This window comes from Narcine bancroftii, chromosome 4 (genome assembly GCF_036971445.1).
Source record: "Narcine bancroftii isolate sNarBan1 chromosome 4, sNarBan1.hap1, whole genome shotgun sequence".
Lineage (NCBI taxonomy): Eukaryota > Metazoa > Chordata > Chondrichthyes > Torpediniformes > Narcinidae > Narcine > Narcine bancroftii.
Window position 1 is genome coordinate 186,903,197 of NC_091472.1, and position 12,265 is coordinate 186,915,461.

Consider the following 12,265-nt stretch of genomic DNA (forward strand, 5'->3'; position numbering starts at 1 on the left):
CTGCACACTATGTGCATGTGCACATTATATGAGTGAGAATACGGTATGCGTGTGTGGACACACACTGTGGCTATGACTACGCCTTCATTTTCACAGGCTTTCACACTCTCACCAATTTCTTCGCAGCTGCAGAGCTAATTCACTGGCGTGGCACATCTTCACAGCTCCAGCGAAGATCTCTCTCACTTTCTTATCAATCATCCCAAACACAATTTCATCACTGATTATTGAATCATTCAGCGATCCAAAATTGCATGTTCTTGCTTTTAATTTCGTCCATTAAAAAGTATCAAAGCTATCTCCCTGCAGATGCGTGTGTGAGCAAAGTGTACCTCTAGAATGTTTCATTTTTCTTTGGTGAATAGTGTTCATCAAACATCTTGATATCCTTGTCAAACTTGCCTGTCTTCTGCCTCGGCAAAATCAAATGTATTGAATAGTGCTTGAGGTCCTGCCACAGTAAGTAGCAGTGCAATCTTCTGTGCATCAAATTTGCAATAGGAGTCCAATGGCTTTCAGATACAGCATGAATCATCGTTTAGACAACCTCCACTCATGGTTGACATTTCCAGTCCAATTTACAGCGTCAGGATCCTTCACACTCTCCATTTCTCTGCCAATATCGACTGATACCTGCTCTGTGCACTGCTGGTGTTTCTTCCACTCCTGTGCACACCCCTGGTATTTCTTCCACTCCTGGTACCACGTGATGTTTCTTTTATTGTAATAAAGAAACGTGGGTTCTTTTAAAACAACTATACTTTATTAGCTAAAGAATACACAAGACCATGTGGAGGCATCCATCTTGAATCCATGAGCTGCAACAAACTAGTCTCAGACTCCCTCTAGTGATCAGGAGGATTACTAGCACTCTATCATTACATGAGTACAACGTATGAACTCCTTACAGATAGCGCCAGATTCAAACCTCGATAGCTGGTGCTGTGACAGTGTGTTAATTGTGCTGCCCTTATTTTGTAGAGTGCATAAAATGCAAATAGCATTCTATACCAGTCTAGATCATGGGTATGTAATAAATAAAGCATGAATGACAAAGTTGAAATTTAATCACAAAATAAAATCTCCACTCCTCGTTGGAACTCAGATTCTTAAATGAATGGGGGTGAATAATCTCTACAGAAGATTTAGATCATTGTAAAGATGGGGGCAGGAATGGGGATGCCATGAAGTAGACCAGTGCAGTCCAGTGATGTGTGGTGTTAATGGAATCTGAATGCCCCACCCATTAAATCAACTCTACCTTCAGACATTAATGAATTTCATAATGAATATTGCAAGAGTACTCACTCTCTGCCTCAACTAGCAAAAACTGTGTTTTGTCTGCATCACCCTTCTGCTTCCGCAGATTTTCCAACTCATCCCGCAGCTCCTCATTATCAACTAGTGCCTTCTGTTTGAGCTTGCGTGTCTCTTCCAGGTCTGTTTCCAGAAGGTTAATTTGGGCTTTCAATTGTGCAATATATTTCTGGGCCTAGAAACAAGACAAAACCATTAATAAATCTAGCCGCTTTCCTGCACTTTAAATAAAAATGTCAAAACTTAAAAGTTTAAGCTCCTCTGCATAAAGGTTAACATTAGTCCTTCCCATTCCCTTATTTGTAATGCGTTAAATCTGATTGCTCACGCACATACTGCAACCGGAACATCAGCATGTCTCCATTTCCTAAATCTGTAGCAGATATCCCAACAGGCAGCACAGTTAGCGCAACGCTGTTACAGCGCCAGCGGCCGGGGTTCAAATTCAGCACGGTCTGTACGTTGTCCCCATATCTGCATAGGTTTCCTTTGGGTGCTCCAGTTTCCTCCCACCCTCCAAAAACATACAGGATTTGTAGGTTAATTGGTGTATTTGGGCTACACAGGCTTGGGGGCTGGAGGCCCTTGCTGCATGCCTAAATTTAAAACTTTTCATTTTAAAAATTCCAAACACTGACCCCAACAGGATTTGTGGCCACAACAGTGGATAAACCACAGTGCTGCATCAAAATTTGTAAAGGAATCCTCAAAGGAAGACCAATTTTGTGCTGCGTTTATCTTAAACATGGTGCTCGTCATGGTTGGAATTCAACTTTTCACTTAAAGACTGTCAATTCCACAACAGACAACACCATATCCTATCAGGATCAGAGTGGCTACTTCCACCTGCCACCAGAGAAAACATTCCACTTCTATTGGAACAAACTTGTTATGTCACATCAGGGTTGGGTGCATTTGTGGCTGGGAAAGACGTTTTCATCCCCAAAGTTTATCACCTGATGCTCCTACTCGGAGACGGACACTGAAGAGGTGTTCCATCACGACATCCCCTTCATATGCTCAACCTGCCTCAAACTTCTTCACATGTCATCACCACTATTCAGCAGGCAACCCCAGCGGCAAAATTGCATGCAGCAAAGTCCCCCCCCACCCCCCATACAGTAGATCTGCTGGCTACACAGTGATCAGGTTGGGAGAGTGTTGGTACAAGCTGTGTGCACCAGAACATGAATGAGAAGGTGGCAGCTTGGCTGCAACAGAACACACCCAAAGCCTTGGCTGACAAACTCGAGCGGAAGATTGACCGCGTTTGAACCACTGGCGCCCAGGTTTTCGGCTGCATGCTGTGAATGGGTGGCTCCTGACATGCTTGAAGCCTTGCAGTGGTGGTCATTGCACAAGGCCTCAGGCCCTGCGAACTGAGGACAGCATCATGACTACCCAAATGGCCTTCCTCAGCCCGTGCTGCAAGGTCGCTTTACCCCAACCACCTCCATTTCTAAATACCTCTGATGATCACAGACACCCCCAAGCAGCTGAAGTACATTCATTTAAAAAAAATGCTCATTTAAAACACATTCAACTGGCACAAATATGTTCATTAAAACATGAACATCAATTAAAAAGAAGCTTTCAATAAACGTCACCTTTACTTCATTTTTCCATGCAGGGCAGGTGAATGGGACTGCACTAGATATGCCAGCCAGAGCCGGTGTAGAGCTGAGGGGCCAGATACAAAGTGCATTCTACCCCTCATTTCATAGCCATGGGCAACTGCCACAAGACTCATTGCAATGTCCAGGACACCATTGGGCATAGAGATAAGGAAGATGCTGACACGTAAACCCGTGTGAGTTGGTTTGCTGCAGACTTGCCATATGGAAGACTATCAGGGTCGTGGAAATCCATGCCTGCTCCAACAATGGGTCGCAATATGGGGATTGCACAGAGGGATCACCTTCTGAGTAATTAAGGGAGAGGCTCTAAAGTTGTTTCAAGAATAGTCATGTCTTTGTCCTCAATATTATGCAGAGCACTGTTTATTCCAATCCAGGTAACATCCTGGTAAATCTCCTCTGCACCCTCTCCACAGCTTCCACATCCTTCCTATAATGAGGTGACCAGAAATGAACACAATGCTCCAAGTGTGGTCTCACCAGAGATTTGCGGAGTTGCAACATGACTTCTCGTCTCTTGAACTCAATCCCCTGACTAATGAAGCCCAGCATCCCATAAGCCTTCTTAACTATCCTATCAACCTGTTCAGCAACCTTGAAAGGTATATGGATTTGGACGCCAAGGTCCCTCTGTTCCTCCACACTGTTATGTATCCCTCTATTAACCCTGTACTCAGCCTTCTAGTTTGACTTTCCAAAATGCATCTCCTCACATTTATCCAGATTGAACTCCATCTGCCACTTTTCCGCCCAACTCTGCATCCCATCTATATCCTTTTGTCAACTACAGGTACACAATCCTTTATCTGGAACCCTTGGGGGACAGTGTATTCCAAATTTCGGATTTTTCCGGATTTCGGAAAGCCAGATTAAAGCCCAACAGAATTTTGCTGCCATATCCACCCCCACCCCCTTCCAGTCGCACCCCCATCCCTCACCCGCCCGACTCACATTGCCGGTCTCCCACCCTCGCCTGCCCAACTCACGCTGCCGGTCTCCCCTCGTCCACCCGACTCGCGCTGCCGGTCTCTCGCCCTCGCCCGCCTGACTCGCCCTGCTGGTCTCCTCCACTCCCCTCGCCCGCCCGGCTCGCGCTGCTAGTCTCTCTCCCCACTTGCCAGATTTTGGAGCTTTCTGGATTTTAGATGTCTGGAAAAAGGATTGTGTACCCGTACAACAACTATGCACAACTCCTCCAACTTTCGTATTATCTGCAAACTCATCCTTCCGCTTCTTCATCCAGGTCATTTACAAAAATCACAGAGAGGACCCAGAACAGATCCTTGCGGAACTCCACTAGTCATTGACCTCCAGGCAGAATACTTTACTCTCTGCTTTCTACATGCAAACCAATTTTAATCCACACAGCCAATGTTCCATGGATCCCATTCCTCATGACTTTCTGAATGAGGCTCTCACAGGGGACCTTGTTAAATGCCTTACTTAAATCCATATAGACCTCTACTTTCATTAATTTCTTTTGTTACATTCTAAAAAAAAAACCTCAATTAAGTTTGTGAGACACAACCTTCCCCTCACAAAGCCATCCTGGCTATCCCTGAGTAGACTCCACTTCTCCAAATGCTCATACATCCTATCCTTAAGAATCCTCTCCAATGCTTTGCACATCACTGACGCAAGACTCTCCAGTCTATATTCCCAGGATTCTCCTTGTTACCTTTTGAAAACATTTTCCGTTCTCCAGTCCTCTGTCACCTCCTCTATGGCCAAGGAGGACACAAAGATCATATCCAAAATAAAATTTATTAACAGGCTTTCACCTCAGTCTTTACTCTTTCCAGCTCAACCTTCAGCAGTTCCACCTCTTTCTTCAGGTTGTCAATTTGAAGATCTCTGCATGACAAAACGCACAAAATGCAACGTAAATTGTAAGTGCAACATCTTTGACTAAATGCAATCCTTGATCCCCAAATCTCAGCTTACCGATCATCTTTCACAAAACCATTATTAGTTGGAGGACCGAATGCAGCATCAAAAATGTCCACATCCACCAAATTCTAGAAGGAAAGACATTCAGCTCTTTAAAACAGAAATATTTCTCAACTCCTTGAAACTTATAACAGCTTTCAAAAAAAAAAGTCATTAATAATAAGCCCAATATAATTCAGGGTGAGAACCTATACTGTATGGGTTTTCACACTCCAGTTGGAGGAGGGGTCATTTCAACAACTACCAGCCATGTTAATTTTCATTTCAGACTTGCACACAATTATGGTCAATAGGTGGGCAGGAGGGAGAAATGAGTTGCCACTGGGAGCGCAAATAAATATTTCTCCATACAAGGTAAGAGATGATGGGGGTGGGGGGAGGGTGCAGAGATTTCAAAGTCACGAGACAAAGCTCGGGGAGGAAAAAGATTTCTTGTGGACTCCTGTGGAACTTCCCAGCCCCATTAGGAAACCTCCAAAAGAATGTTACATAATGGCTAGAACCCACAAAGGTCTGGACCAGCCATTCTTGATGAGGGCCCTGCTTCACCTCCCACCAGGAGGGCGGGGAAGGGAGGGGGGCCCACAACACACTTTCGTAAAAGCCTTATTTTCATTTCACCTCGCGTAATTTAAATAATTCTAAGTAGTCAGTGGGAGAGAAGTATGGAAGAAACGAAATTTAAATGCTTTACAGGTGCTTTGGGCAGAGTCCAAAGGGGGACAGATCAAAATAATAAAGTTTAGAATTTCTGCTCTAGACCAGTGGTTTTCAAACTTTTCCTTCCCATTCGTATTCCACTTTAAGGAATCCCCATGCCAGAGGTGCTCTGTGATTAGTAAGGGATTGCTTAAGGTGGTATGTGGAGGAAGAGAAAATGTTTGAAAACCACTGTTTTAATCGTACCTAATTGGCTCATTATGTGCACAGTTTCATAACTCCAAAGGAAATGGGCCAATGACAATTTTTCTCATGCAAAATATTTCAGTCACCATTGGGTCTAGAGCAGTGATTCTCAACCTTCCCTTCCCACCCACATACCGCCTGAAGCAATCCCTTACTAATCACAGAGCACTGGTGACATGGGGATTATTTAAATTGGCATGTGAGTGGAAAGAAAAAGGTTGAAAACCACTGCTCTAGACCATATCACGGCAAACTTTACAGGTATGGATTTGTGTGCAATTGGCAATGTGACACCATTGGGGTCCACATATCAAACGCAAGTATTGAGCGTTGCATTTTCTAACCATCCTTGTATCATGGGTGAATGCTGCCAAAAGCATGTGAAAAAAGTGATTTCAATCCCCTCCCATTGCATTGAAATAGGCCTGGGCTACTAGGACTTCTCTTTTTGAAGTGGTTACTGAAGTTGTCCTACACTTACAATTATAAAGTACCATTTTTCCGAAAAACATCAATCCCTTGATGCCTCCAGGATTCTTACTCAATCCAGATCTCAGAGTGGTTGTGGTTTAATCGGCAGCGCCCTACCCCAAATCGGGGGGATTTGGGTTCATGTGAGGAATTCAACAAAAGGATGCAAAAGAAGTACTCGGGCCAAAAATGATCTATCAATATTTGTAAAACAAACATTACATGCTATATCAGATTCCACCCTTCTGTTTCCACACCTCTATTTCTACCCCCCCCCCCGCCCTTCTGTTCCCACCTTCTTCTTGTTGGCTCTTAGCCTTACAACTGTGACTCTCCCTCAAAACCATTTTATCCTCTTTAATAGCACTTTGGGAAGACATGGAATGTCATTAAACATCTCACTTTCATCATTACTGATCCAAAACATAATCAAGTCATCATCATTGCGTTAGAAAGCATTTGTACCGCATTATTCTTCTACAACCTCACGTGGCGCATTCTACAGCTGCTTCTTTGTAAGGAATTAATTCATGGTCTTGCTTTAGATATCTTAAATCGTGTTGTACTAAATTATGCTAATTTAATTTCATGCAAAGAAAACTTCCCTGACAGAAGTATCTTCTTGGAAAGATCTCTCTCACCTGGGATTCATTCAATGGAGCAACAGAAACTTCGATGAGACTTTCTGGTTCCTCAATGTCATCTGCTGGGGCTTCATCAGGAATAATCACCACTGGTTTTACGTGCTCTGCCAGGGCAGAAGCTCTCAAAAAATTTGGTGGACTCTTTAAACAAAAACATAGAATTCTATGTTACATATCTAGATATTGCCCTAATCAGGATCAGAATTTGTTGTCATGAACAGATCACAAAATTTGTTGTTTTGCAGTAGCATCACAATGCAAACATTTGTATAAACCACGGTACAAAATAAATATATAAATAGTGCAAGAAAAAAAGTCAAAGTAAGGCAGTGTCTGTCGTTCATTATTAATACAGGAATCAGATGGCAATGGAGAAGAAGCTGTCCTTCCGCCGTTAAGTCCTCATCTTCAGGCTCCTGTACCTTTTCCCCGATGGTAGCAGAGTGAAGGGGGAATGGCCTGGGTGGTGGGGGTCTTTGAGGATAGAGGCTGCTTTCTTAAGACACCGTCTCTTGCAGATGTCCTCGATGGAGTGAAGACATAGCCCATGGTGTCACAGGCTTGCAGATGTCCTCGATGGAGTGAAGACATAGCCCATGGTGTCACAGGCTGAGTTAACAACCCTCTGGAGTTTTTTCTTGTCCTGAGTATTGGGAACTCTGTACCAATGAGGCAATCCGCTCGAATGCTCTCCATGGTACACCAGTAGAAGTTTGAGAGTCTACTGTGACATACCAAACCTCCTCAAACTCCTCACAAAATATCCATCCACGACTCTCTGAATTATACACAAATGGTAGATTATTTCTCAAAATAGGTAGGAATTTACCCACATTCTGGTGGTCTAATCAAATGAAAGCTGTCCATGAAAAAAATCCTGATGGCTGCACCACAGAAGTTTTGAACCTTCAACCAAGTGCATAGATTGCATTCAACCCCCTGTTTTCAGTGGGAGATGGTGAGTAGGAGTCTGAGGGGACAAACTGTCTCACTCAAGGCAGAAGAGATGGTACAGAAATGCATTGAAGCACATGACATTCTAACTGAATAAGAAGAAATAGTCAAAGCATTAACAGGCTAGATTTTTATTTACTGTATTCTATGCTGGAAAAAATTTAAAATATTATTTTGCTGTATAAACCAGAAGGAAATGAGTGGAATTCACTTCCTACAGGAGGTGCAAAGGAAAATTAATCACATTCAACTCATAAAGCATGATCTTCAGCAAATGTAATTGAAGGCAGACATTTATAAGAAATTAACCAAGAAGATAAAGACTTATTGACATGCTATTTGTCAAAAAAATCCCATACCTCAGGTAGTTTTGGGATCTGGATGAGACGTTTGAAGTACAACATGTCACGAGATCGGCTAAAGAAACTTTTTAGGCTGAAAGAAAACCCAAAGACAGCAGAACTAAATGCCCTCTGTGCCATGTCCATAAATAGAAATCATTTGAGTGTATTGCAAATGAAATATGTCACACTTATCCAGTAACCATTACTTTCGATTAGTACCTTTCCAAAGTCTTTTACAAACTCCCTCATCAGGTTCTTGCCCAATTTCTAGCATCAACAAATGCCAAGATTGTGTGCCTCACACCAAAGTCTATTTAAACCTGTATATTACAAAGGTGTCTCAGCTCTCACCCACTGCAGAAACAATAAGATTGCCATTTAAATTCCAAATGCTGGATCACAGCATGACATGGTTATCAGTCTCAGACCAAATGCTGATTAGTTTGGATGGGTATTTGATAGTTAGCATGGACATATTGGGGCCCAAGAGCCCATTTCTGTGCTGTACAACTCTATAATATCATAAAAGTATAAAGCGTTCAGTACTGAGAAGTAAATGTGTTAGGGTCAGCGTTTCTTGTGGCAAGATAGTAGTATGAAAGCAACTGCTGTTTGAGCACAAAATCTATTCATAGCTTTTAGTACAATTCCACACTCAAGTAACATGAAACTATTGTACAAACTTTCCTACTGCTGCTACGTTGTTCACATTTAGAAAAGGTCTTCAGCCTCCAGCAGAATAAACTTTGCACTTTACAGAACACTTATTCTTCACCGAGCTATCCAACCAGACAATGTGACGCAACTAAAGTTTTCAGAGGGGGTACCTCTGATGGTTTGTTAAAAGTATCATTAAATTCTTTTGTACCTGTGAAATTCATCATAGAATCGGTCCCTATGTCCTTGCAAAGTGTCTGCTGGCAGACCTGTTTGAGAAGGCACACAACAATGCAATTTCAGTCACAAATGCACATTCATTTACTCATATTTTAAATCAAAACCTCCATTATGCATGGAGTTTCTCAAAATGCAGTTTGTGGATTGCCTCACATATGTTTTTTTTAATAATGGACAAATACATTAAATGTGCTCTCCCAGAAAACTTCTTATTCACCATGGCATAAGAGATAACAGAGGAAAAAAAGGGAGCTTAGAATTGAGGAAGGGAAGAAAAGTAGATACAATTTGGTTGGAACAGCTTGTTGATAACATTGAATTGGTGGCAGTGGACAGAGGAAACCTTTTGTAGAGCTTTCAACCAAGAAACTGGAATGTATCAAGGATCGAAGAAGAAAACATTAACATTTAAAAATGTATTAGAAAAGGATATAGAGTCAGGGTAGCGTGAGGGAATCATTCCTGTGACTGGACCAAATGGGCTGGTTCTGCATTGTAATTCAATATAATTAGCTCTCACACCAGTCCTCAAGCCATTTCAGAGAGCAAAACTTATCAGATCTTTTAGGGGCAAATAATAATAAGTGGGTAAAAGTAAAGAGAGGAGGGAGAAGCAACAAATAAAAATAGATTTTTAACACAGGCCAGGAAAGTTAACAATAGATTGTTGTAAAAAATAGAAATGTTGAGCAAGGTTTTACCAACACAAATGGTGTGGGTGAAACACTGTGATTATAAAGCAAATTCAAATGCACAAAACAGTTAATTAATTTATCAACAATCTCTCCCATACTGCATGCGTGCTTTGTAAGATAACATTGAATAATACAGCTGGAGGATGATTCTAGTGACTGCACCATATATTGCCAGTAAGCAAAGACTGCACGTACGACACACGCGACTGTAACCGATATCAATATCAGTCTGAATATGTTGGAACCAAAAACAGCAGCTGGGTTCTTCCATAAGGTTCCATAAAATGAACCACCACCTGTTTAATAGTTTTTCAAATCCACATTCTAAAAGTTGGTGGTCTCACTTGACACTGGAGAGCTGCTCAGACAAACGCCTGTAACAATGATCACGGATCACATTCGAACTCGAAAGACTAACCCTAACACATTTACGAAATAAGAGGAGAGGATTCAGCTCACTGGGCTCGTTCAGTAATTGGTTCAATCTTTATTTCTAATGAAACAACAAAACATTTGCAACAACTCCAGGTTGGCCAACTCAGAATGCACTGTGAAAAATTTACAAAAACAATCAAAGCCAAATTAAAAGAAACTTGAATAAAATTGTAAATCTGTGTAATTTCCTCTCCAAATTGATTCACTCTTTGCACTTCTGCTCTCATGGCCGAGCTAATTTATTTCCAGATTTCATTCCACAGGATGTACAGCGAGCTCAGTCCATGCCTGCATCGATGCTCCAATCAAGCCTCCATCCTTCCTCTACTAAATCCATGTGTGTAATCCTCCCTTCTCTGGTCTCCATTGAGGAAAGTGGTCACTCATCATGGTAGCGAGTTGCACATCCTCAGTGTGGATCGAACCAAACATGGAACAGTATAATGTGGGACAAGCACTCCAGTCCATATGTCTGCCAATCTTTTTTTTAAGAAAATAATAATATCAAATACATATGATATAAAATTTAAATTACAGATAGTAAACAATGGTAAACAAGATACATAGGATCCATGTTGTCGATAAATAAGGAAGAAAAAAACCTCTAACTAATGTAATTTCTAACCCCCAACCTATATTCTGAGTGATTCCAATCAAAGCCAGGCGACAACCACTAATTTCAATACTAATAGTTCAAAAACTGAAGAAAAAGAGAAAAAAGAGAAAAGATTTTTAACAAAGAGCAAAAATAATTGATCTATACATTTTGAAAATAATTAAAATAATATCCCGAAAGAGAAAATAATAACATTCATTTTAGTACTTGAGCACCTAATCTTCTCTAGAGAGGAGGATGCCATAAAATCCAATAACCATTGTTAATGTGTGGGAGAGACAACATCTTTCCACAGCAGCAGAATGATCCGCCTGGCAATCAGGGAAGCAAAAGTGACTACATGGGATTGAGATGGAGTCAAAATTAAGTCCATTGGTCCACTCATTCCAAAAATACCAATAAAAGGGATCGGAGAGAGATTTATATCAAGAATAAAAGATTGTGTTCTAAAGACCTTTTTCCAGAAGTTACAAAGAGAGGGTCATAGCCAGAACATATGATATAAAGTACCTTATATCTGCCAATCTAAACCAACCTCATTTGCCTGAGCATGACCATATAATTATTTTCCCTGTCTATCTAAATGCCTCTTAAACATTGCTATTGCATCTGCTCCTAACACCTCCCCTGGCTCTACATTTAAGGAGGTTGTCTACATGGACTTCAGTAAGGCCTTTGACAAGGTCCCACATGGGAGGTTAGTTCAGAAGGTTAAGACTCTAGCCCCTTTTCCACTGGCACCTTGTCCCAGGAATTAATGGAGAATTAATTGGTTAAGAGTCCAGTGGAAAAGGAAAACAATCAGCACGCCAGCATCAAATGATGTCAATTCATACCTGGGATTGACGGCCTCTACCCCTTCTCATATCCCTGGCATCAGCTGATTAAACCAGTGGAAAAAAGGCAACTTCCATTTGAAGGTAGACTCTCCAATCCCTGGGAATGTGCTCAGTGGAAAAGCAGTCAGTGTACTGGTTAAAGGTGGCCCAGTGGAAACAGCACAAATGGCTCCCTATCCCCGTACACTGCACATCCAATTAACTGGGATGCGAGTGGAAATAGGGCGACTAGGTATCCATGAAGAGGTTGTATACTGGATTTTAAATTGGTTGTGTGGGAGAAAACCGAGTGATAGTGGATGGTTACATCTCAGACTGGAGGCCTGTAACTAGTGGTGTTGGAACCATTGTTGTTTGTTGTCTATATCAATGATCTGGATGACAATATGGTAAGTTGGAGGCAATGTGGACAGCGAGGAAGATTTTCAAAGCTTGCAGAGGGATCTGGACCAACTGGGAGAATGGGCCAAAATATGGCAGATGGAGTTTAATGCAGACAAGTGTAAGGTGTTGCATTTTGGAAGGGAAAACCAAAGTAGGACATACAGGACATACACAGT

The 12,265-nt window shown here is 41.7% G+C and overlaps 1 protein-coding gene across 2 annotated transcripts in view; it reads right to left on the reverse strand.

Annotated features, from left to right (window-relative positions):
* Positions 1 to 12,265, reverse strand: part of LOC138761314 (huntingtin-interacting protein 1-related protein-like) — a 186,950-nt gene that overhangs the window by 44,715 nt on the left and 129,970 nt on the right. For both annotated transcript variants that reach the window (XM_069933217.1, XM_069933218.1), the window contains 6 exons: positions 9,092 to 9,149; positions 8,239 to 8,314; positions 6,923 to 7,066; positions 4,899 to 4,972; positions 4,736 to 4,808; positions 1,309 to 1,492 (listed from right to left, as the gene is read on the reverse strand). In XM_069933217.1, coding sequence (XP_069789318.1) covers positions 1,309 to 1,492; positions 4,736 to 4,808; positions 4,899 to 4,972; positions 6,923 to 7,066; positions 8,239 to 8,314; positions 9,092 to 9,149 — 609 coding nt within the window. The remainder of the gene's footprint in view (positions 1 to 1,308; positions 1,493 to 4,735; positions 4,809 to 4,898; positions 4,973 to 6,922; positions 7,067 to 8,238; positions 8,315 to 9,091; positions 9,150 to 12,265) is intronic.